Source organism: Macaca mulatta, chromosome 19 (genome assembly GCF_049350105.2).
Source record: "Macaca mulatta isolate MMU2019108-1 chromosome 19, T2T-MMU8v2.0, whole genome shotgun sequence".
In the NCBI taxonomy this organism is placed as follows: domain Eukaryota; kingdom Metazoa; phylum Chordata; class Mammalia; order Primates; family Cercopithecidae; genus Macaca; species Macaca mulatta.
In genome coordinates, this window is record NC_133424.1 from 10,421,498 (window position 1) to 10,447,001 (window position 25,504).

Consider the following 25,504-nt stretch of genomic DNA (forward strand, 5'->3'; position numbering starts at 1 on the left):
GGAGGCTGTGGCAGGTGAATCATGTTATAAATAAAGTTTCAGTGCCACAAAAAAAAAATAGCACTCGAATATAAAATTTTATTTTCTCAGCAAGGCAATTTCCTTCTATACAAGAGTGTGCCCTCACAGATGGAGCAATGGTGAGCGCACACCAGGACAAGGGAGGGGAACAGGTTCTTATTCTTGAGGAATGTGGCCCCTGCCGCTGTGTCGTTCCTCTATGGCGAGGGTTAGACCCCACAGGTTAAACTAATTCCGATTAGCTAATTTAAAGAGAGTGACGGGGTGAATGGCTTGGTGGGAAAAATGGTTGTAACAGAGCAGTAAACTGGAATGAGTCAGGGTGGAAAATGAGTCAGGGCGGAGCAGATAATAGAAATGAGTCTGGCTGGAGCAGGTAACCAGAATGAGTCAGGGTGGAGCAGGTGATGGAAAAAGGTTGCTTTACGGGGAAGTTTAAAAGTAGATGGCAAAGAATTAAACATACTGACATATAGATTCTTTAGAAAGAAATTTAAAACTCATATCTAACAATCACTTGAACCCGGGAGGTGAAAGTTGCAGTGAGCCAACATCGTGCCACTGCACTCCAGTGTGGGTGACAGAATAAGACTCCAAAAGAAAAAAAAAAAAGTAAAGGACATCAAGACAACGCCAGATTCTCAGATGAGATATTTTTTAGCAAATGAATGGAAGTCATAGCCCTCTTAAAACCATTTTTCTGCCGGTGCTCACCAGGTACACGCCCGAAAAGCCAGGTTCCGGACGCGGGACGTTGCGGGGCCAGAGCCAACCTCACTAGAACGGTAGAAATCCTTTTCCTTTCGGAAAGAAAAAACTCACAAAGGTTGCTTTGCAAGCTTTTCAAGAGGGGAGCACAGCGGATGAAAGCACTCAAGAAAACACCCCGCGGAGGCGGGACAGACTCACTTCCCGACCGGGCTCCTGACAGGGATAGATGGAGTGTGCGGCCTCTCGGAACTGGCCAGAAGCCGCACCCGGAGGACCGACGGCCAGTGAAACAAGGCGGATCTGAGAGGCTCCTGGGCGACCGCGCCCAGTCCTTCCTTTGCTGCCCCCCTGCTAGCTCCAGGACCCCCAAGCAGGTGGAACTCACCACAGGCCGGGTGGATTCCACCAGGATAAAGGCGAAATGGCACTGACCATGCGGAACCACAGCCGGTAAAGATGGCGGTGGCGCGCTGACGTCACTTCCGCTCCGAGCCTCCGGCCGGGTGGGGCTCCAGGACTTAAGTTTCAGCCACGTAGGACCTGATCGAACACAGAAATTCTAGTTTCCTTAATCGTGGGTGCGGACGGGCCTGGGGTTGGCTCAGGGAGCGGGATGCAGAAACAGGTTCAGAGAAAAAGATGAGGTTAGAACCGGGCCTCTGGAGGGAACTGTGGGCGAGGGGTGGGGCCCGTACTTGGGGGCGATTTAGAGGTGGGAGCCGGCCTAGCCCTCCTTTCAGGTGGCCAGAAGGGCTGGAAGGGCGGGGATGGGGGATAGGACGCACCCCAGAGGATGCTCCTCCAAAGCTAATCCCAGGCGGGCTCGGTGGCCTTCCAGCACTTTGGGAGGCAGGTGGATAGCTTGAGTCCAAGAGTTCCAGACCAGCCTGAGCAAAATAGCAAGACTGTGTCTTTTTTTTCTTTTTTTGAGACAGTTTCGCTCTTGTTGCCCAGGCCCGCACTCGGCTGGACCCTGTCTCTATTAAAATATATATATATGGCCAGGCGCCGTGGCTCATGCCTGTAATCCCCGCACTTTGGGAGGCCGAGGCGGGCGGATCACCTGAGGTCGGGAGTTTGACACCTGCCTGGCCAACGTGGTGAAACCCCGTCTCTACTAAAAATGCAAAAATTAGCTGGGTGTGGTGGCGGGCGCCTGTAATCTCAGCTACTCAGGAGGCTGAAGCAGGAGAATCGCTTGAACTCGGGAGGCGGAGGTTGCGGTGAGCCGAGATTGTGCCACTGCACTCCAGTCTGGGGGACAAGAGCGAGGGTTGGTCTCAAAAAAAATATGTGTGTGTGTGTGTGTGTCTATGTAAAGCTTTTTTGTATGCCACTCCTCATGTTCCTGGAGCCTTTCCATGAATCTTCCATATTGATAAACCTGCCAGTGATAGACCAGTGAATGGCATGGTCTATCTCTTCTATTCAGTCATTCTTTCTGTGTGCCTTTGTTTTTTCTTTTCTTTCTTTTTTTTTTCTTTTCAGACAGAGTCTCCCTCTGTCCCCCAGGCTGGAGTGCAATGGTGCAGTCTCGTCTCACTGCAAGCTCCGCCTCCCGGGTTCACGCCATTCTCCTGCCTCAGCCTCCCGAATACCTGGGACTACAGGCGCCCGCCACCACACCAGGCTAATTTTTTTGTGTTTTTAGTAGAGACAGGGTTTCACTGTGTTAGCCAGGATGGTCTCAATCTCCTGACCTCGTGATCTACCCGCCTCGGCCTCCCAAAGTGCTGGGATTACAGGCGTGAGCCACCGCACCCAGCATATTTTTTCATTCTTTATTTTATAGAACCTCCTGTTTCCATTGTGTTTTCTTTTTACTTTTTTTTTTTTTTTTTTTTTTTTTGAGACGAAGTCTCACTCTGTCGCCCGGGCTGGAGCAGTGGCGTGATCTCAGCTCACTACAACCTCCGTCTCCGGGGTGCAAGCGATTCTCCTGCCTCAGCCTCCCAAGTAGCTGGGATTACAGGTGGCTGCCACTACACCCAGCTAATGTTTTCTATTTTAGTAGAGAGGGTGTTTCACCATGTTGGCCAGGCTGGTCTCAAACTCCTGACCTTGTGATTCGCGTAACTCAGCCAGGCAGGACGCTGGGAGTATAGGTGAAGGGGGCCAGCCCCTACACACCTGTGGGTGTTTCTCATCAGGTGGGACAAGAGACTGAGAAAATAAATAAGACACAAAGTATAGAGAAAGAACAATGGGCCCAGGGGACCGGCACTCAGCATCTGGAGGACCCGCACCAGCACTGGTCTCTCAGTTCCCTCAGTATTTATTGATTACCATTTTCACTATCTCAGTAAGGGGAATGCGGGAGGAGAATAGGGTGATACTGGGGAGAAGGTCAGCAAGAAAACATGTGAGCAAAGGAATCTGTGTCACAAATAAGTTCAAGGGAAGGTACTATCCCTGGATGGGCACGTAGGCCAGATTTATGCTTCTCTCCACCCAGATATCTCAGTGTAGCAAAGAATAACAGAGCAGCGTTGCCACCAGCATGTCTCGCCTCTATCCACAACGCAGTTTTCTCCTATCTCAGAATAGAACAAATGTACAATCGAGTTTTATACCAAGACATTCCATTCTCAGGGGCATGCAGGAGACAGAGGCCTTCCTCTTTTACTAATCCTACTCAGCACAGACCCTTCATGGATGTCAAGCTGGGGGACAGTCAGGTCTTTCCCGTCCCACGAGGCCATATCTCAGGCTGTCTCAGTGGGGAGAAATGTTGGACAATACCCGGCTTTCCTGGGCAGAGGTCCCTGTGGCTTTTCGCAGTGCATGGTGCCCCTGGTTAATCGAGAATGCAGAATGGCGATGACTTTTACCCAGCATACTGCCTGTAAACATACTGTTAACAAGGTACATCCTGCACAGCCCTAGATCCCTTAAACCTTGATTCCATACAAAATATGTTTCTGTGAACACAAGGTTGGAGCTAAAGTTACAGATTAACAGCATCTCAAGGCAAAACAATTGTTCAGGGCACAGATCAAAATGGAGTTTCTTATGTCTTCCTTTTCTACACAGACACAGTAACAGTCTGATCTCTCTTTTCCCTACAATAGGCATGAGCAACTGCGCATGGCCACATTTTCAATCAAATAATACTTTTCTATATAAATCTTGATTTTTTTTTTTTTGTCTTCATCAAGTACGTATTTCTGGCTGGGCACGTTGGCTCATGCCTGTAATCCCAGCACTTTGGGAGGCCAATATGGGAGGATCGTTTGAGGCCAGGAGTTGGAGACCAGCCTGAGCAACACAGCAAAAACTTTTTAAAAAAAAAATTCCTTTTTTCTTTTTTCTTTTGAGATGGAGTCTCGCTCTGTTGCCCAGGCTGGAGTCCACTGGCACAATCTTGGCTCACTGCAACCTCTGCTCCCTGGTTCAAGAGATTCTTCTGTCTCAGCCTCCCGAGTACCTGGGACTACAAGCCCATGCCACGATGCCCAGCTAATTTTTGTATTTTTAGTAGAGACATGGTTTCACCATATTGGCCTGGCTGGTCTCGAACTCCTGACCTCATGATCCGCCCGCTTGGGCCTCCCAACATGCTGGGATTACAAGCGTGAGCCACTACGCCTGGCCAAAAATATGTATTTCTATTGTTATTTTTCTGATCTTACCACATGGGCCAGGACCACATTTCCTACGTTGTAAAATAGCACTAATACCAGACATTCTCCCCAAGCTTATTCAGAAATGTAACATAATCCCAATTAAAATACCAAGTTTTTCTGGAGTTAGGTACATTGATACTAAAAGTTTATATGGAAGAAGAAAATCTGATAATAAGCAAGAAAACAAAAACAAGGCCGGGCACTGTGGCTCATGCCTGTAATCACAGCACTTTGGGAGGCTGAGGCAGGCAGATCACAAGGTCAGGAGATCAAGACCATCCTGGCCAACATGGTGAAACCATGTCTCTACTAAAAATACAAAAATTAGCTGGTCATGGTGGCACATGCCTGTAGTCCCAACTACTCGGGAGGCTGAGGCAGGATAATCACTTGAACCCGGGAGGCGGAGGTTGCAGTGAGCTGAGATCACGCCATTGCACCCCAGCCTGGGACAGAGGGAGACTGTGTCAAAAAAAAAAAAAAAAAAAAAGAGAAAGAAAACAAAAACAAAAGCAATAATGAGCAACAGATATTAAAACATACTATTGACAGTTTTCACCCAAGACAAATAATTAAATTATTTTAAAATAAAAAAATACTATAAAGTCTCTATAATTAAAACTATGTGGTACTAGTGCATGAAGCAGAAACAGACTAATAAAATATCTATAAATAGACCCAAGAACATGTAGAAATTTGGTTCATAAATGTGGTATTTTGCTGGGTGTGGTAGCTCACCCCTGTAATACTAGCACTTTGGTAAGTCAAGGCAGGAGGATCGCTTGAGATCAGGAGTTCAAAACCAGCCTGGCCAACATGGTGAAACCTCGCCTCTACTAAAAATACAAAAAATAGGCTTGGCACAGTGGCTCACACTTGTAATCCCAGTACTTTGAGAGGCCGAGGTGGGCGAAGCACCTGAGGTCGGGAGTTCGAGACCAGCCTGACCAACATGGAGAAACCCCGTCTCTACTAAAAATACAAAAGTAACCGGGTGTGGTGTCACGTGCCTGTAATCCCACCTACTCGGGAGGCTGAGGCAGGAGAATCGCTTCAACCCAGGAAGCAGAGGTTGTAGTGAGCTGAGATTGCGCCATTGCACTCTAGCCTGGGCAACAAGAGTGAAACTCCGTCAAAAAAAAAAAAAAAAAGTGTTGTTTCAGATCGATAGACTAAAAAATGCCATTTGTAAAGTAAAGTCTAAGACAGTTGGTTAGCCATCAGAGAAAAGATGAAATTAAATCTATACTTCACAGCATATACAACAATATACTCCAAGTGGACTAGTGATCTAAATGTGAAAAATAAAACCATACCTGTATGTAAGGTGTTCAAGTTATTTCTTGGATGAGTAAGGAAAAAGATGTAACTACAAGGCAGCAATAGCATACAAACTTTACTTGGGATGTGCTTTGACAGGTTAGCAGTGGGGGAGGGAGCAAACAGCAAGAGAGTATTCACAGGCTTCTACCTGCGGGTCGCTTCTCAGAAAGGGTGGAAAGGAAGAGAGACTCCCGGAGGAGAAAGGGAATCAAAGAGGGTGCTTATAAATAACTAAATGATGATACTCACCAGACTGGCAGCATATCTTCCAGTTAAAAAGCTCTGGCCGGGCGCGGTGGCTCAAGCCTGTAATCCCAGCACTTTGGGAAGCCGAGACGGGCGGATCACGAGGTCAGGAGATCGAGACCATCCTGGCTAACACGGTGAAACCCCGTCTCTACTAAAAAATACAAAAAACTAGCCGGGCAAGGTGGCGGGCGCCTGTAGTCCCAGCTACTCGGGAGGCTGAGGCAGGAGAATGGCGTGAACCCGGGAGGCTGAGGCAGAAGAATGGCGTGAACCCGGGAGGCGGAGCTTGCAGTGAGCCGAGATGGTGCCATTGAACTCCAGCCTGGGCGACAGAGCGAGACTCCGTCTCAAAAAAAAAAAAAAAAGAAAAGCTCTGAAGGGCCACCGAGGTGGCTCACGCCTATAATCCCAGCACTTTGAGAGAGCAGCGGGGCGGATCATGAGGACAGGTGTTCGAGACCAGCCTGACCAAAATGGTGAAACCCCATCTCTACTAAAAAATACAAAAATTAAGGCCAGGCTAGGTGGCTCAAGCCTGTAATCCCAGCACTTTGGGAGGCCGAGACGGGCGGATCACGAGGTCAGGAGATCGAGACCATCCTGGCTAACACGGTGAAACCCCGTCTCTACTAAAAAATACAAAAAACTAGCCGGGCGAGGTGGCGGGCGCCTGTAGTCCCAGCTACTCGGGAGGCTGAGGCAGGAGAATGGCGTGAACCCGGGAGGCGGAGCTTGCAGTGAGCTGAGATCCGGCCACTACACTCCAGCCTGGGCGACAGAGTGAGACTCCGTCTCAAAAAAAAAAAAAAAAAAAAAAAAAAAAAAAAAATTAGCTGGGCATGGTGGCGTGTGCTTGTAATCCCAGCGACTCAGAAAGCTGAGGCAGGAGAATCACTCGAAGCTGGGAGCTGGAAGTTGCAGTGAGTTGAGATCTTGCCACTGCACTCCAGCCTGGGCAACAGAGTGAGACTCCGTCTCAAAAAAACAAACAAACAAAAAAACAAAAACAAAAACAAAACAAATAAAAAATAAAAAGCTCTGTAGGACAGCAGGGGGATGGGGTTTTCAAAGAAGGTACACTCAAAATGGCTAAAAATAAGCTCGTTCAGTCTATGTTTCAAACAATCAACTGTGTTAAAATTGCAGTTGGGCAGGGATTGGCTATTGTGAATACTAGTGAGATAAACATTGGTGTACAAATATTTCTTTGAGCACCTGCTCTCAACACTTTTGGATATATATGCCAAAGTGGAATGTCTGGATCATATGGTAATTCTGTTTAATTTGTTTGTTTGTTTGAGATAGGGTCTCACTCTGTTGTCTAGGCTGGAATGCAGTGACATGATCATGGATCACTGCAGTCCTTAACCTACTGAACTCAGGTAATCCTCCCACCTTAGCCTCTCAAGTAGCAGGGATTACAAGTGCATGCCACCACCATGCTTGGCTGAATTAAAAAAATTTTTTTGTAAAGATGAAATCTCACCATATGCCCAGGCTGGTCTTGAACTCCTAGTCTCAAGGAATCCCCTGCCCTGAGCCTCCCAAAGTGCTGGGATTACAGGTGTGAGACATCACATCCAGCATGGTTTTGGTTTTCATTTTCATGATGTTTAGTGATGTTGAGCATCTTTTCGTGAGCATCATTTCCTGTGCTTATTGGCCATCTGTGTATCTTCTTTGGTGATACTATTCAAGTCCTTTTTCTGTATTTGAATTGGGTTTTGTTGTTGTTACTCTTGGGTTCTAGAAATTTTAAAAAGAAACTCTGAATATTTGTTTCCAGTCAGATACAGGACTTGCAAATATTTTCTCCCATTTGTAGATTGTCTTTCCACTCTCTTGTTATTATGCTTTGAAGCACAAAATTTGTATTGATTAGGTTTAACTCATAATTTTTCTTGTGTTGCCTGTATGGTTGATGACATAACTAAGAAGTCATTTCCAATTCCAATATCATGAAGCTTTCTCACCTATGTTTCCTTCTAATAGTTTTCCAGCTCTAGCTCTTACACTACACTTAGGTTTTTGATCCATTTTTTAAAAATCATGCCACATTATTATTATTATTAAGACAGAGGCTTGCTCTGTCGCCCAGGCTGGAGTGCAGTGGCACGATCTCAGCTCGCTGCAACCTCTGCCTTCCAGGTTCAAGTGATTCTCCTGCCTCAGCCTCCTGAGTAGCTGGGATTACAGGTGCACGCCACCATGCCCGGCTACTTTTTGTATTTCTTTTTAGTAAAGACAGGGCTTCACCATGTTGGTCAGGCTGGTCTCGAACACCTGACCTCATGATCCACCCACCTCGGCCTCCCAAAGTGCTGGGATTACAGGCGCATGCCACCACGCCTGGCTAATTTTTGTATTTCTTTTTAGTAGGGACAGGACTTCACCATGTTTGTCAGGCTGGTCTTGAACACCTGACCTCGTGATCCACCCACCTCGGCCTCCCAAAGTGCTGGGATTACAGGAGTGAGCCACTGTGCCCAGCCATGCCACATTATTTTAAATTACATATGAAGATCTAAAATGTCACTTGGGGACCATTTCATCCACTCAAGACTCTGTTTGGCCACCAGTCTTTTGTCTATCTCTTCTGCAATGGTGAGGCGGATACCCTTTCCTTGGGGAAGAGAAATCCGTGGTCTGTGGCCCTTGCCAGTGACAAAAATGTTGGAAAGTAGAGTGGCAAAGCTGTTGCCATTGGCATCTTTTTTTTTTTTTTTTTTTTTTTTTTGAGACAGAGTCTCACGCTGTTGCCCAGGCTGGAGTGCAGTGGCGCGATCTCGGCTCACTGCAAGCTCCGCCTCCCGGGTTCCCGCCATTCTCCTGCCTCAGCCTCCTGAGTAGCTGGGACTACAGGCGCCTGCCACCGCGCCCGGCTAATTTTTTGTATTTTTAGTAGAGACGGGGTTTCACTGTGGTCTCGATCTCCTGACCTTGTGATCCGCCCGCCTTGGCCTCCCAAAGTGCTGGGATTACAGGCTTGAGCCACCGTGCCCGGCCGCCATTGGCATCTTTCACGTGAACCACGTTGAAAGATCGAGGGTGCTACTCTGTTGTTGATCATGTCCATTCTTCCCAGGTTACCACTTCCAGTCAGCATACACAGGTTACCAGTGTCAATCTTGATGAAATCAGTAATCTTGCCAGTCTCCAAATCAATCTGAATGGTATCATTCACCTTGATACAGGGATCAGGGTAGCAGATGGCATGAGCATCATGAGTCAGCAGATGAGGGATTCCTTTTGTGCCCACAAAGATTCTTCTCAGTTTGCACAACTTGTACTTGACTTCCTCGGGTGTAGTACGTTGTACAGCAAAGTGACCCTTGGTGTCACAGGTCAGATGGAAATTCTCTCCCATCTTGTCAATGTTGATAACATCCATGAATCCAGTGGGGTATGTTATATCAGTTCGGACCTTGCCATCGATCTTAACGAACGGCTGCATGAAAATCTTCTTTACTTCATCTCCTGTCAGGGCATACTTAAGTCTGTTCCTTAGGAAAATGATGAGGGGGAGACACTTTCTCAACTTGTGGGAACCGGTGGATGGATGAGGAACAAACACACTGGTCAATTTATGCAACATTCAATGCTTTGGAGCTGCTATCCCCTTCAGATGCTTCTTGGGACCACAGGCCATGGCTGCGTTAGGCAAGGAAAGCGCTCTTGATCCTTTTTTTTTTTGAGACGAAGTTTTGCTCTTGTTGCCCAGGTTGGAGTGCAAGGCGCTATCTCAGCTCACTGCAACCTCCGCCTCCCCGGTTCAAGCAATTCTCCTGCCTCAGCCTCAAGAGTAGCTGAGATTACAGGTACCCTCCACCACACCCGGTTAATTTTTGTATTTTTAGTAGAGGCGGGGTTTCACCATATTGGCCAGGCTGGTCTTGAACTCCTCACCTTGTGATTCACCTGCCTCGGCGTCTCAAAGTGCTGGGATTGCAGGCATGGACCACCGTGCCCGGCCTTGATCCATTTTAAGTTCATTTTATATATGGTATAAGGTTAGGGTCTAACTCCCTTCTTATGCATGTCTATATCCAGTTTTTCTGCTAACACTTCTCCCCCACCTCCCACCACAAGATTTATTGATCAATCATTGACAAATAAAAACTGTATAAAGTGTGCAATGTGATGTTTTGTATAAACATTGTGAAATGATTACCACTATCATACTAATTTATGCATCCATCACTTCACAGTTACCTTTTTTACTGTGTTGAGAACACTTAAAAACTACTTTCTTAGCAAATTCCAAGTATATGACACAGGTGGTTTTTTTGGTTTTTTTGTTTGTTTTTTAAGTCGGAGTCTTACTCTGTCACCAGGGTGGAGTTCAATGGCGTGATCTCAGTTTACTGCAACCTCTGCCTCCCGGATTCAAGAGATTCTCCTGCCTCAGCCTCCTGAGTAGCTGAGATTACAGGTGCACACCACCACACTGGGCTAATTTTTTGTATTTCCAGTAGAGGCGGGCTTTCACCATGTTGGCCACAATGGTCTTGATCTCTTGATTCCCCCCACCTCAGCCTCCCAAAGTGCTGGGATTATAGGCATGAGCCACCGCCCGGCCGGACAATACAGTATTGTTAACTAAAATCTCCATGCTGTACATTTAAATCCCTGAATTTTTTCATCTTGTAATTGAGAGTTTATACCCTTTGACTAACGTCTCCCCAGTCTCTCCTCATTCTCCCATTCCCTGGCAACCAAATATTTTTTTTCTTTTTTTTTCAGATGGAGTCTCGTTCTGCACCCAGGCTGGAGTACAGTGGCAGGATCTTGGCTCCCTGCAGCCTCCGCCTCTTGGGTACAAGGGATTTTTGTGCTTCAGCCTCCTGAGTAGCTGGGATTATAGGCGCCCACCACCATGCCTGGCTAATTTTTGTATTGTTAGAAGAGACGTAGTTTTACCATGTTGGCCAGGCTGTTCTCGAACTCCTGACCTCGTGATCCACCCACCTCACCCTCCCAAAGTGCTGGGATTGCAGGCATGAGCCACCGCCCCTGGCCAACATTCTCTTCTTTGCTTCTATGAGTCAAGGGCTATGTGGTTATGTCAGAGCCCAGATATATGTGAGATTATACAAGATTTCCTTCTCTTTTTTAGGCTAAATAATATTCACGTGTATATATCACATTTTCTTCATTCCTAAATGTCCAGGAATATTTAGGTTATTTCCATATCTTGTCTATTAGGTTCTAAGAAGTTTGCAATGAACGCGGGATTGCAGATCTCTTCAAGATACTGACGTCATTTCCTTTGGAAATATACTCAGTAGTGGGATTACTGGATCATGATGGTATTGTTAACGGAAAGGAGTCTGGTCTCCTTTCCTATGCGCTGCTCCATTGAGTATACCTATGGTTATTTATTGATTATATGCTAAATAAGGGGTGGGGTGTCCAGAAGTTTTTCAGGAAAGGGGCAGAGATTTTCTGGAACCTAGCATCCTTCCCTTTTAGACTATCTAGGTAAACTTCCAAACATTGCTGTGACATTTGTACAAAGTCATGGAGCTGATGGGACTGTCTTTTAGCGTGTTAGTGCATTATAATTAACCTGTAATTAGCAGTGAGGATGACCAGAGGTCACATTTGTCAACATCTTGGATTTGATGGAACTTGACCGGGTTCTTTACCGCATCCTGTTTTACCAGCAAGGTCTTTATGACCTGTATCTTGTGCCAACCTCCTATCTCTTCCTGTGACTAAGAATGCCTAACCTCCTGGGAATGTAGCCCAACAAGAAAATTAAAACTGCCCTTTCTCCACTGAAGGTTGTTGGCATCACTGTGAAAAGCCATTTGATTATATCTGTGAGGATTTATTTCTGGGCTCTCTATAACAATGGTCTCCATGTCTAGTTATGCCTATACCACATTGTTTTGATTACTATAGCTTTGTAATACTATTTTTTCTGCTTTTTTCTTGAGACAGGGTCTCACTCTGTTGCCCAGGCTGGAGTGCAATGGTGCGATCACAGCTCACTGCAGGGTCAACTTTCTGGGCTCAAGGGATCCCTCCTACCTCAGCTCCTGAGTAGCTGGGACTACAGGTATGCACCACCATGCCGAGCTATTTTTTATTTTTATTTTTTGTAGAGATGAGATGAAGTCTCCTTAAGTTGCCCAAGCTGGTCTCAAACTCCTGGACTCAAGCAGTTTTCCTGAGTCAGCCTCCCGAATTGTTGGGATTACAGGCTAGTAACTTTTGACATCACAAAGTGTGAATTCTCCAACAATCTTTTTTTTTTTTTTTTTTTTTTGAGACTAAGTCTCGCTGTTGCCCAGACCAGAGGGCAATGGCATGATCTCGGCTCACCACAACCTCCACCTCCCAGGTTCAAACGATTCTCCTGCCTCAGCCTCCTGAGTAGCTGGGATTACAGAAGTCTGCCACTGTGCCCGGCTAATTTTTGTATTTTTAGTAGAGATGGGGTTTTGCCATATTGGCCAAGCTGGTCTCAAACTCCTGACCTCAAATGATCCACCTGCCTTGGCTTCACAGAGTGCTGCCATTACAGGCGTGAGCCACCTTGCCTACCCAACAAACTTCTTTTTCAAGATTGCTTTCACTGTATGGACTCCAGTGAGATTCCATATGTGTGTGGTCTTTTGTAACCTAAACTTCCGCAGTGACTTAATATGACTTTTGCCACATTCTGCTAGGCACAGAGATGAAACCTGGTACAACGTGAGAGGACTACACAAAGGTATGACTATTGAGAAACAGGAATTATTGGAAGACAATTTGGGGGCTGTATACTACAGAGAAGAAATTGGCAATACCTGAAAACACTACCTGTGCAATCTGGAAACCTCTTTTTTTTTTTTTAATTTTGAGACAGTCTCCCTCTGTTGCCCAGGCTGGTGTGCAATGGCGTGATCTCAACTCACTGCAACCTCCACTTCCTGGGTTTAAGCGACTCTTGTGCCTGTCTCCCTAGTAACTGGGACTACAGGAGCACACCACCACACTCGGTTTTTTTTTTTTTTTTTGAGACAGAGTCTCGCTTTGTCCCCCAGGCTGGAGTGCAGTGGCACGATCTTGGCTCACTGCAAGCTCCGCCTCCCGGGTTCACGCCATTCTCCTGCCTCACCCTCTGGAGTAGCTGGGACTACAGGCGCCCACCACCTCGCCCGGCTAATTTTTCATGTTTTTAGTAGAGATGGGGCTTCACCGTGTTAGCCAGGATGGTCTCGATCTCCTGACCTCGTGATCCACCTGCCTCGGCCTCCCAAAGTGCTGGGATTACAGGCGTGAGCCACCACGCCCGGCCTAATTTTTTTTAATTTTTAGTAAAGACAGGGTTTGGCCATGTTGCCCAGCCTGGTCTCAAACTCCTGAGCTCAGGCAATCCTCCCACCCCAAAGTGTTGAGATTACAAGCGTGAGCCACCATGCCCGACCTTTTTCTTTTTTGAGAAAGTTTTGCTGTGTCCCCTAGGCTGGAATATGCAGTGGCACAATCTGGGCTACCTGCAGCATCCACCTGTCAGGTTCAAGCAATGCTCCCACCTCAACCTCCAGAGTAGCTGGGGACTACAGGCATGAGCCACAACACCCGGCTAATTTTTGCATATTTTTTAGAGATGAGTTCACCTTGTTACTCAGGCTGCTCTCAAACTAAGGAGCTCAAAGTGCTGGGGGGTTACAGGCAAGGGCCACTATGCCTGGCCTTGCAATTCTGCCTTTTTTTTTTTTTTTTCTATTTTCTTTTTTGAGATGGAGTTTCGCTCTTGTTGCCCAGGCTGGAGTGCAATGGCACAATCTTGGCTCACCCCAACCTCCGCTTCCCAGGTTCAAGGGATTCTCTTGCCTCAGCCTCCCAAGTAGCTGGTAATACAGGCATGTGTCACCACGCCCTGCTAATTTTTTGTATTTTTAGTAGAGATGGGGTTTCACCATGTTGGCCATGCTGGTCTCAAACTCCTGACCTCAAGTAATCCACCTGCCTCGGCCTCCCAAGTACTGGGATTACAGGCATGAGTCACTGTGCCCAGCCACAATCCTACTTTTAAGAATTTTTATTTTTAAACCAGGTCCAGGATTCAGTCTAAACTTCTAAGAATCTGCCTTGAAGGTAAACCTTTAACAATTCAAAGAAGTTCCAGAGTATTAATTGCAGCACTGTTTGTGATCGCAATATGAATGCCTAAATGCTCTCAAGTATGAGTATCTGAATATATAGTACATCCACCAATGGAATATCATGCAGCCCTAGAAATGAATGCAGATCTCTATGAACTCACATGAAGTGATTTCCAAGATACATGGTTAAGTAAAAATACAAACTCCGTCTCAAAAAAAAAAAAAAATCTGTGTTTTTAACTTCAGTTATTTAAAATTAAAATAATTTGTAAGCCATTTGGTCTGTGTTATTCTGTTATGGTTGCCTGAGCTAACTAAGGCAGATTGTGGCACTGAAAAGTGAGGTACTGCCATTACAAACAAACAAACAAAAAACTAAAAATGTGAAGCAGCTTTGAAATTGACAAATGAGTAGAGGCTATAAAAATTCTGATGTGCAAGCTGGAAATGATATTAGTAAGGGTGATTCTGGTGAGGTGTCACTGGGGAATGAGGAACATGCTATTGGAAAATGAAGAAAAGACAACCCTTGATATGAAGTGGTGAAGAACTTGGCAGAACTGTATTCTAGCATTTTGTGGAAAGTAGAGCTTGAGAGAGATAAAATTGGGTATTTATCACTAACATCTGTAATTAAAGTGTTAAAGGACACAGGAAGCTTCATTCTTCCTGACTGCTTACAGGAAAATGCAAAAGAGAAGACCTGAACTGCAGAAGAAATATAAAAGAAAACAGAACCAGAACTTGGAGATTTGGAAAATTCTCAGCCTATCCATACTGCAAAAATTACAAAACTTGTACTGAAGAGAATCCTGAATGTGTGGCTGAACAATCATTTGATAAAGAGATCATCAGTGGGATTTATGGACTATATCAGCCATCTTAACAGAAGTGAGGAGAGAGACTGGATTATACTAGAAGAGACACTGCCACTTACACTGTGCCACCTAAAATGGACAGAGAAGACAGAACAGGTAAGGCTGTCACACTTCATAGATTTTATAAGAAGGAGACACAGAAATAATCACTGTGAAAGTGCACTGGCAGTTAAGGATGGTTTCATACCTGCCATGCTCTGCAGGATCCATGGGAACAGAAGATACCCTTGGAGGAGCATCTTACTAACAGGGGCTGGGACCAATCTAGATGACTTATCTCATACAGAACTTGTTAATGCTATGATCTTAGGAATCTAATCACTAATGTGAGGCAGCCTGCAGTACTGACCTCACCATCCATGACCCTTCTCACAGATGCCCAGACTCAGGCAACCATGAAGTTGTAATCAGAACCTGTAGGTTTAATTTCAGACCCTCAGGATGGCATCCAAAGCCAATCCATGAGACATTACAACCTCTGCAAGGCATTTAGGACAAATCTGATGATCTTTAGTGTCACTGCCAATAATTAAAGATGGCAACCTATGAGCTAAATGGTAACACTCATACCCTTACTTTCATAGGGTGTCTCCCCAGTGTAAATTCTTTCATTTCAAGTCTACTTAGGTGTGACGAAACAGCAAATGCTTTCCCACATTCTTTACATATGAAGGGTTTCTCTCCGGTATGAGTTCGCAGGTGAACATTAAGGGGTGAGGAATACATAAATGCTTTACCACGTATCTTGCATACAAAGGACCTTTCTCCACTGTGAGTTTTCAAATGTTTACTATGATCAGAAGTAATGAAGGTCTTCCCACATTCAACACATTCATAAGGCTTCTCTCCTGTGTGAATTCTTCTATGTTGAGTAAGCGTTGAAGATCTATTGAAGGCTTTCCCACATTCCTTACACTGATAGGGTTTCTCTCCAGTGTGATTTCGTATGTGTATAGCAAGGCCTGTGTATTGAGTGAAGGCTTGGCCACATTCCTTACATTCATAGGGTTTTATTCCAGTGTGAGTTCTTACATGTTGAGTAAGGTGAGTTGATCTAGTGAAGGCTTTCCCACATTCTGTACATTTGTGTGGTTTTATTCCAGTGTGAATCTGAACATGAACATTAAAGGATGAGGAATTTCTAAAGGATCTTCCACATTCTTTACATTCAAAGAACTTCTCTCCTTTATGAGTTTTCACATGTGCAGAAAGTTGAGAAAAATTAGTAGAGGATTTCCCACAATTCTTAGTCTTTTTAGATTTCTTTCCAGTATGAACTGTTACACACTGCTTTAGGTGTGAGGAAGGTGTGATGGCTCTCCCACATTCCTGAAATTCACAGAGTTTCTGTCCAATGTGGATTCCCGTGTGATTATCAAGGCTCACAAAATACTTAAAGCCTTTTATACATTCCTTACATTTGTATGGTTGTCTTGCATTGAGAATTCCAAGATGTACAGCAAGGCCTGGAGTTAAGGTGAAGAATTTTCCACATGGATTAAATTTGGAAAGTTCCTGTCCAATAGAGGCTTCCTTGTGCACACTGAGGACGTCATTTCCATAACAATTATCCTCAGAAGTGTTCCCTCCATTTTGAGCTCTCATCTGTGTCTTAAGGCAAAACTGTTCACTGAAGACCTCTCCACAATTCTCACAGAGTTTCCATCCACTGTAGTTTCTTGTCTGCTGAGGAGGGGATAAAGGATTTAAAATGTTTTCAGACATATTAAAAGATTTCACCCATCTGAACACGGAAACATTATTTTGGTGACAATTATCATTTTACTTTTTAATATTTAATTTTTTTTCATTTCCTACCTTCTTGGTTTCTTCCAGATTGAATGATGGATCTTTTGCTAGAATTTTATGCCACTGGCTCTAAATTATTTAAAAAACAAAAACAAAACAAAACAAGAAAAACTGTCTTCTTTTAATTGTCGGGGGTGATTTCAGACAGGTTCTCACTCTGTCATCCAGGCTGGGTACCATGGCACAATCACAGTGCACTGTGGTCTTAATCTCCCAGGCTCAAGCCATCATCCTGCCTCAGTGCTCCAAGGAGCTTGGACTACAGTTGCATGCCAATGCACCCTGCTAATTTTTTATTTTTTGTAGAGACAGGGTCTTCCTGTTGCCCAGGCTGGTCTCGATCTCCTAGACTCAAGCAATTCTCCTGCCTCAGCTTCCCAAAGTGCTGGGATTACAGGCGTCAGCCACTGTACCCAACCAAATAGTGTAGATTTTACATTTTTAGTAGAGACAGAGTTTCACCATGTTGACCAGGCTGGACTTAAACTCCTGACCTCAAGTGATCCACCCACCTCAACCTCCCATAGTATTGGGACTACAGGCATGAGCCACCACATCCAGCCTCTTTTTAAAATCAGAGATGGGATCTTGTTATACTGCCTAGGCTGGTCTCGAACTACTGGGCTCAAATGATCCTCTCAGCTTAGCCTCCCAAGTAGCTGGGATTACAGAAGTAAGTCATAGCTCTGATGATGCTATTTCCCAGAATGGAATTCTCTATCTTTTCTGAGAGGAAACTAAGAAATATCACTCATGAATCTTACCATTTGTATCCCATTGAATATTGGATTCTTCAAAAAACCCTGCTGAAGTGATGACCCTTTGATTCTAGGTTGTATTTCCCATTCTGAAGTTAAGCAGAAAAAGAAATATAAGGGTTTATAGAAGAAATGTTTAAAACGATGAGTATTTGTATTTGTTTTCAAATTGAACACAGTAATAAAAGATAAGCCAGAGAACTTTTGAGGATTTTGACATGTCAAAAATTTGGCTATAAGGACGTGGGGTTTATTACACAACTGATGTGTTTAGATAGTTTACTACAAACTGCTTCTGTGAAAAATAAAACGATGGGGAACAGTAAGAGAAGATTATCAGGAAAGGAAAGTAGGAAAGATCGGGATAAATAATAGGTATCAAAATGATTTAAAAAAAGACAGAACAGGTAGTTTTGTTAGGTCATAGAAATGTTTGACTACGTGGAAAATAAAAGTCAGAGATATCCGAAATTCTCAGAAAAATAGCTTAAATCTTCTGAGGTAAAGTGGATCTTTAAAAATCTTTTTTTATTTTTATTTTTATTGTATTTTTTTTTTTTTTTGAGATGGAGTCTCACTCTCTCGCACAGGCTAGAGTGCAGTGATGCAACCTCGGTTCACTGCAACCTCTGCCTCTCAGGTTCAACTGATTCTACTGCCTCAGCCTCCCAAGCGGCTGGGACTACACGGATGTGCCACCATACCCAGCTAATTTTCTGCATTTTTAGTAGAGAAGGGGATTCACTGTGTTAGCCAGGCTGGTCTTGATTTCTTGACCTCATGATCTGCCCACCTTGCCTTCCCAAAGTGCTGGGATTACAGGCGTGAACCACCATGCCTGGCCTAGTCTTTATTTTTACATTTTTTTTTTTTTTTTTTTTAGAGACGAGGTCTCACAATATTGTCCATGCTAGTATCAAACTCCCATGCTCAAGCACTTCTCTGACCTCAGCCTCCCAAGTATCTGGGACTACAGGTGCAGGCCACCATGCCAAGCAAAGTGATGTTACTCTTACCCACAGAGGCCAGATTCATGTAGTTCTCCAGCATCACATCTCTGTAATATTTCTCAGCTGTGTCCAGTAAAGCCCACTCCTCTGGGGTGAAGTCCACAGCCACATCATCAAATGTCACTGAATCCTAAGTCATCACACACATGCTGGTTTGAGCCAATGAACACTTCCACCAATGCTCACTGGAGAATGATGAAGGGGAAACTTATACTCACTTATATGTGGTTCTGAGATCTCCCAATATATACTCCAGGGTTTAATGTCTCAGGAACTCTTGTGTCTAAAGAATCAAGGTGGACCTCCTATGGGCATATGCCTTGAACAGCACATTTTAAATTTTTTTTTAAATCTTTTTTTGTTTGATCTATTTTTAATTTTTAAATATTTTTATTCTTAAATTTTAAATTTTTATTTTGATGAGAACAGTACTTCCTAAGCATGAATTTTTATCTATCTATCTATCCAATCTGTTTATTTATTTATATATAACGACAGGGTCCCACTGTGTCACACAGGCACAATTGCTGCTTACTGCAGCTTCGATCTCCTGGGCTGAAGTGCTCCTCCCACCTCTGCCTCCTGAGTAGTTGGAATTGCAGGCATGAGCCATTGCACACTGCTTACACTTTATCTCAGCACAACCAGGTTAGGAGCTCTTCCTGTCCCATTGGTCTCTATGCAGCACACTCCTGAGCACACTGCATATATCTGATAAATGCTGATAAGTGAATAACTTGATAAAAGGACACTTTCATCTGCTTTATCATCTGTCACCACACCCAGTAATGTAAAAAAGATGCAGTTGGTACCATCAAGGTCAAGCTTAAGTAGTAATTACTGAGCTACTGGGATGATTTTCAAGTTAACACTTTATGTACAGGAGACTTCATTCTCTGGGGAAATTCATCTGGGGACTCAGTCCTTGAGTAAGGCTTCATTTGCTCTAAGAAAACTCCGGAGATGAGTCTGTCTAGAAGGAAATGTGTCTACTGGATGTAAGTATGTCATTTTGTATAATGGTACATTGTCTGTTTACCTGATAAGAATTTGCCAGGTAGTCCTCCACCATCGTTCCTACCTTTGTCTTTTCTTCAAAAGGGCAGATTGGTTCCCTGGAAAAACACCTTAGTGGAAAATTAAGAAGGCATTGAGAAGCCAGAGCTGCCCATCCTTTTTTTTCTTTTTTTTTTTTTTTTTTTTTTGAGGCGGAGTCTCGCTCTGTCGCCCAGGCTGGAGTGCAGTGGCGCGATCTCGGCTCACTGCAAGCTCCGCCTCCCGGGTTCCCGCCATTCTCCTGCCTCAGCCTCCCGAGTAGCTGGGACTACAGGCGCCGCCACCACGCCCGGCTAATTTTTTTGTATTTTTAGTAGAGACGGGGTTTCACCGTGTTAGCCAGGATGGTCTCGATCTCCTGACCTCGTGATCCGCCCGTCTCGGCCTCCCAAAGTGCTGGGATTACAGGCTTGAGCCACCGCGCCCGGCCAAGAGCTGCCCATCCTAACCACATTCTCATGCCTAGAAGTCATTCCATCCTAGCTTGAAATTCCCATATATTCCTGCACACTCGAGAAAACTGTACACGCACAACACTGCCATGAAATGCCATAGTAGTCCTGTGTCAGCTAGACCCAGAAAAGCAGATGTGGGCCGAGCTGCCTGTTGGGTAAAGGGTAATAGTTTCATTTTACAAGAAAACTTACACCCTGAAAAATGTGACTCTCTATCTGCCCATAGTAGTAACACTCACAAAGCTTATGTAGCATTTCCGAAGGCACACGAACCAGGGCTGAATTCTAAAACTGCATCCTGGCTGGGCACAGTGGCTCATGCCTGTAATCCCAATACTTTGGGAAGCCAACGTGGGCAAATCACTTGAGGTCAGGCATTCAAGACCAGCCTGGCCAACATGACAAAACCCCATCTGTACTAAAAAAATAAAAATAAAAAAATAAAATAAAATAAAATTACAGGAGGCTGAGGTAGAGAATTGCTTGAACCAGGGAAGCAGAGGTTGCAGAGAGTTGAAGTCGTGTCACTGTACTACAGCCTGGGTAAAAGAGTGAGACTCCATTTAACTAACAAACAAACAAACAATATTAGCCAGACCTGGTGACGTGTGCTTGTGGTCCCATCTACATGGGAGACTGAGGCAAGAGAATTGCTTCAACCCAAAAGGCAGAGGTTGCAGTGAGCTGAGATTGCATCAATGCACTCCAACCTGGGTGACAGAGCAATATTCTGTCTCCTAAATAAATAAATAAATAAATAAAACAAAACAAAACAAAATAGTATTCTACATCTCACTTTGATTCCTCCTAAAAGAACCACCAGTGGCCAGGTGTGGTGGCTCACACCTATAATCCCAACACTTTGGCAGGCCAAGGCGGGCAAATCACCTGAGGTCGGGAGTTCAAGATTAGCCTGACCAACATTAAGAAACGCGTCTCTAGTAAAAATACAAAATTAGCCTGTAATCTCAGCAACTAGGAAGGCTGAGGCAGGAGAATCGCTTGAACCCAGGAGGCAGAGGTTGCGTTGAGCCGAGATTGCGCCGTTGCACTCCAGCCTGGGCAACAAGAAACTCCGTCTCGAAAAAACAACCAAAGAAAAACCAGTGGCATGCCTGCTCAGGCCCAGCTCACTGGACTCTTACGTTGTGGAGTGTGACCTAAATCAGAATCTCTGAAAAAGAGCATCAACAAGGACTTACCATGGGACAAATCAATGACTGCCATGCTCTGAAGCTGATGGCCTCAATGCTGTCTTCCTTGATGCCAGGCATGAGCCACTGTGCCCAACCAGAATGCTGTTTTAGAATTCAGTCCTGGTTTGTGTGCCTTCGGAAACACTACATAAGCTTCATGAGTGTTACTACTACGGGCAGATAGAGAGTCATATTTTTCAGGGTGTAAGTTTTCTTGTAAAATGAAACTATTACCCTTTACACAACAGGCAGCTCGGCCCACATCTGCTTTTCTGGGTGTAGCTGACACACGACTACTACCTTTGTCTTTTCTTCAAAAGGGCAGATTGGTTCCTGGAAAAAAACCCTAGTGAAAAAGTAAGTCACTTCAGGGTAACTTACGAATCTAGGTCAATAGAGGCAATCTCCTTTCCTCTTTGTATGGGTTATTTGAGGTCCTGTTCATATCAATCATCAAACAACAAGCATCAAACATCAGTCACTGAATATTATGCATGAGCTTTCTCTCTGCAGGTGACAGATGTGAAGGCCACCAAAAACTGTACTCAGTATCATCACTCAGTAATGATAGTATTAATAACAGCAACTGACATTTACTGAGGACTAGTGTGTCACAAGTGGCTCTAGTAGCTTTATATATACATGCTCAATTATCATAACCATCCTTCCCAATAGCTATCATTACCTCTATCTATCTATCTACTGAGACAGGGTCTCACTCTGTTGCCCAAGTTGAAGTGCAATGGCACTAACACAGCTCTCTGTAGCCTAGACCTCCCAGGCTCAAGTGATCCTCCCACCTCAGTCTCCTGAATAGGTGGGACCACAGGTGTGCATCACCATGCCTTATTATCATTATATTATTATTATTGAGACACAGTCTCACTCTGTCACCCAGGCTGGAGTGCAATGGCACAATCTCAACTCATTGTAACCTCTGCCTCCCAGGTTCAAGCGATTATCAGGGCTCAGCCTCCTGAGTAGCTGGGATTAGAGGTATGCATCACGCCTGACTAATTTTTGTATTTTTAGTAGAGACAGGGTTTCGCCATATCAGCCAGGTTGGTCTCAAACTCCTGGCCTCAAGTGATTCTCCCACTTCAGCCCCCAAAGTGACTGGGAATAGAGGTGCACACCACTGTGTTGGGAAAAGAAAGAGAGATCAGATTGTTACTGTGTCTATGTAGAAAAGGAAGACATAAGAAACTCCATTTTGATTGTACCAAGAAAAATTGTTTCTTCTTTGAGATGCTGTTAACTTGTAACTTTAGCCCCAACCCTGTGCTCACAGAAACATGTGCTGTAATGAATCAAAGTTTAATGGATTTAGGGCTGTGCAGGATGTGCCTTGTTAACAATATGTTTGCAGTAAGTATGCTTGGTAAAAGTAATCGCCATTCTCCATTCTCTATTAAACAGGGGCACAATGTACTGAGGAAAGCCACAGGGACCTCTACCCACAAAAGCCTGGGTATTGTCCAAGGTTTCCCCCTACTGAAACAGCCTGAGATACGGCCTCATGGGAAAAGAAAGACTTTACCATCCCCCAGCCCAACACCCATAAAGGGTCTGTGCTGAGGAGTAGTAGTGAAAGAGGGAGGCCTCTTTGCAGTTAAGAGGAAAGCTTCTGTCTCCTGCTCCTCCCTGGGAATGGAATGTCTCGATGTAAAGCTTAGCATTCCCATTCATTCTATTCTGAGATAGGAGAAAACCGCCCTGTGGCTGGAGGTGAGATATGCTGGCAGCAATACTGCTCTGTTACTCTTTGCTACACTGAGATGTTTGGGTAAAGAGAAACATAAATCTAGCCTATGTGCACATCCAGGCACAGTACCTTTCCTTGAACTTATTCATGATACAGATTCCTTTGCTCGCATGTTTCCCTGCTGATCTTCTCCCCACCTGTTGCCCTGCTACACTCCTCTTGCTAAGATAGTAAAAATAATAATAAATACTGAGGGAACTCACAGGCCAGCGCCATTGCGGGTCCTCTGTATGCTGAGTGCCAGTCCCCTGGGCCCACTGTTCTTTCTCTATACTTTGTCTCTGTGTCTTATTTCTTTTCTCAGTCTCTCATCCCACCGGATGAGAAATATCCACAGGTGTGGAGGGGCTGGCCCCCTTCACCACTGGGTCTAATTTTTTGTATTTTTAGTAGAGACAAAGTTTCACCAGGTTGCCCACGCTGGTCTCAAACTCCTGGGCTCAAACAATCCTCCTGCCTTGGCCTCCCAAAGTGCTGGGATAAGAAGCATGAGCCACCATGCCTGGCTCATTACTTCTATTTAATAATGAAAAAATCCTACATTCAAATAACCCTAATAATTAGTCTGATATTTGTCCTTGGAGCCTGATCTCCTGTGGATGCTGTTACTCCCCAATATGACCAGAAGGCAGTTCAGACCTGCACAAAACAATTCAGTAACTTCATTATGTACCTAAGATGACTGAAGCTGCAGGCGGGCAGATCACCTGCGGTAAGGAGTTCGAGACCATCCTGACAAACATGACAAAACACTGTCTCTATGGCAAAACCCTGTTTCACCATGTTGGCGAGGCTGGTCTCGAACCCCTGACCTCAGGTGATTCACCTGCCTCGGCTTCCCAAAGTGTTGGGATTACAGGCGTCAGCCAGCGCTTCTGGCCTGCCTTTCTTAAGTAGAAAGGCTTGTAGCTGGTAACAACTAGAAAACAATGTCCAAGAAAATAAAAATTAAAAACTAAAGGCTTACGATCTACACGTGTTCATATTTACATACAGAAATAGGCATACCTTCAACAACTATTTTTTTCCATCCAAATGTAATGTGTCAAAAATAAGTAAAGGACACCAAGACAATGCCAGATTCTCAGATAAGACATTTTTTAGCAAATAAACGGAAGTCAGAGTCCTCTTGAAACCAGTTTAATGCCGATGCTCACCAGGAACACGCCCGACGCGAGAGGATGCGGGGCCAGAGCCAACCTCACTAAAATGGCAGACATCCTTTTCCTTTCGGAAAGAAAAACATTCACAAAGGTTGCTTTCCAAGCTTTTGAAGAGGGGAGCACAGCGGACGAAAGCACTCCAGAAAACACCGCGCGGACTCGGGACAAACACTTCCCGACGCGGCTCCTGACGTGGACCGGCTGAGCCTGGGCTCTCAGGGAACTGGCCGCGCTGGGAGGACCAACAACCCCTAGAGAAGCTAGTGAAACAAGCAGGATCCGAGAGGCTCCTGGGCGACCGCGCCCAATCCTTCCTTTACCGCACCCCCCACCCACACCCTCTCTTATCTCCTGGACCCCCAAGCAGGCGGAACTCACCACAGCAGGGGTGGACTCCACCAGGATAAACGCGAAACAGCACTGACCAAAGGTAGCCAGCGCGGGAAAAGATGGTGGCGGCGCGCTGACATCACTTCCGCTAGGAGCCTCGGGAGGGGCGGAGCTTCCGGGATCCAGTTTCAGCCAGGTAGAACCAGGTTGTTAGAAATGCTTGTTCCCCAGTGCCTTAAAGAAATAGCACTTGGACATAAACTTAATTTCCTCAGCAAGCCTATTTTACTTTTGGCAGAACAGGTACACTCGCCAGCAGTTTTGCCACTAGAGTACACTAAACAAAGGAAACAGGGTCATTTATAACCTGACGCGTCCACCTTGCTGCAATGTCTGGTTTCCATTGGCTATAACGGAACATCACATTCTGTATTTGTCCCCATTGGCTACCAAGTTAGAACTTTTTTTGTTGTTGTTGTTTGTTTTTGGTTTTGAGACGGAGTCTCCCCCTGTGGCCCAGGCTGGAGTGCAGTGGCGTAATCTCGGCTCACTGCAAGCTCCGCCTCCCGGGTTCAGGCCATTCTCCTGCCTCAGCCTCCCGTGTAGCTGGGACTACAGGTGCCCGCCACCACGCCCGGCTAATTTTTTGTATTTTCAGTAGAGACGGGGTTTCACCGTGTTAGCCACGGTGGTCTTGATCTCCTGACCTTGTGATCTACCCGCCTCGGCCTCCCAAAGTGCTGGGATTACAGACGTGAGCCACTGCGTCTGGCCTGTACGGTTGTCTTGCATTGAGAACTTCAAGATGTACAATAAGGCCTGGAGTTAGGGTGAAGACTTTTCCACATGGATTAAATTTGGAAAGTTCCTGTCCAATAGAGGCTTCCTTGTGCACACTGAGGACGTCTTTTCCATAACAATTTTTTTTTTTTTTTTTTTTTTTTTTTTTTTTTTGAGACGGAGTCATGCTCTGTCGCCCAGGCTGGAGTGCAGTGGCCGGATCTCAGCTCACTGCAAGCTCCGCCTCCCAGGTACACGCCATTCTCCTGCCTCAG

The 25,504-nt window shown here is 45.1% G+C and overlaps 2 protein-coding genes, 1 long non-coding RNA gene and 1 pseudogene across 12 annotated transcripts in view; 1 reads left to right on the forward strand and 3 right to left on the reverse strand.

Annotated features, from left to right (window-relative positions):
* Positions 1-24,570, reverse strand: part of LOC710661 (uncharacterized) — a 62,727-nt gene extending 38,157 nt beyond the window's left edge. For 4 of the 7 annotated variants that reach the window (XM_077977228.1, XM_028839262.2, XM_028839263.2 and 1 more), the window contains exons 1-2: positions 24,498-24,570; positions 1,118-1,272 (exon numbers count right to left, since the gene is read on the reverse strand). The gene's annotated coding sequence lies outside the window, so the exon portion shown is untranslated. Of the gene's footprint in view, positions 1-735; positions 1,273-24,497 lie in introns of those variants that run through there. The other 3 variants (XM_077977229.1, XM_077977225.1, XM_077977226.1) reach the window with 1 other exon arrangement.
* On the forward strand, positions 1,278-12,259 carry LOC144336640 (uncharacterized). The gene is made up of 6 exons (XR_013408859.1): positions 1,278-1,376; positions 9,652-9,748; positions 10,265-10,362; positions 10,674-10,746; positions 11,136-11,239; positions 11,877-12,259. It is a non-coding gene; the product is annotated as an uncharacterized LOC144336640 (long non-coding RNA).
* Positions 4,487-9,600, reverse strand: LOC144336638 (small ribosomal subunit protein eS4, X isoform-like; annotated as a pseudogene). Its single transcript, XR_013408855.1, has 2 exons — positions 8,939-9,600; positions 4,487-8,640 (listed from the first exon to the last, which is right to left on the reverse strand). The product of XR_013408855.1 is annotated as a small ribosomal subunit protein eS4, X isoform-like (transcript).
* On the reverse strand, positions 13,349-24,570 carry LOC710759 (uncharacterized). 3 transcript variants are annotated; one of them, XM_077977230.1, is made up of 6 exons: positions 24,498-24,570; positions 21,194-21,324; positions 19,524-19,611; positions 18,491-18,614; positions 17,481-17,563; positions 13,349-16,590 (listed from the first exon to the last, which is right to left on the reverse strand). In XM_077977230.1, the coding sequence occupies exons 2-6, from the start codon at positions 21,220-21,222 to the stop codon at positions 15,472-15,474; spliced, it is 1,443 nt and encodes a 480-aa protein (XP_077833356.1). In that variant the 5' UTR covers positions 21,223-21,324; positions 24,498-24,570; the 3' UTR covers positions 13,349-15,471. The 3 variants fall into 3 exon arrangements, with proteins under 3 accessions (XP_077833356.1, XP_077833359.1, XP_077833357.1); XM_077977233.1 differs by lacking the exons at positions 18,491-18,614; positions 19,524-19,611; positions 24,498-24,570 and adding an exon at positions 16,726-16,785 and having other exon boundaries at positions 13,349-16,593; positions 21,198-21,340; XM_077977231.1 differs by lacking the exons at positions 19,524-19,611; positions 21,194-21,324; positions 24,498-24,570 and adding an exon at positions 16,726-16,785 and having other exon boundaries at positions 13,349-16,593; positions 18,491-18,683.
* Positions 24,571-25,504: the final 934 nt, after the last annotated feature.

Excerpts from the sequence above, each read along its gene's own strand:
- LOC710759 (XM_077977230.1), bottom strand. The coding sequence starts at position 21,222 with ATGGCAGTCATTGATTTGTCCCATGGTAA. Across the intron at positions 18,615-19,523 it reads ACCTGGCAAATTCTTATCAG|GATTCAGTGACATTTGATGA; the intron begins GTAAACAGACAA and ends GTGATGACTTAG. Across the intron at positions 17,564-18,490 it reads CATGAATCTGGCCTCTGTGG|AATGGGAAATACAACCTAGA; the intron begins GTAAGAGTAACA and ends GCTTAACTTCAG.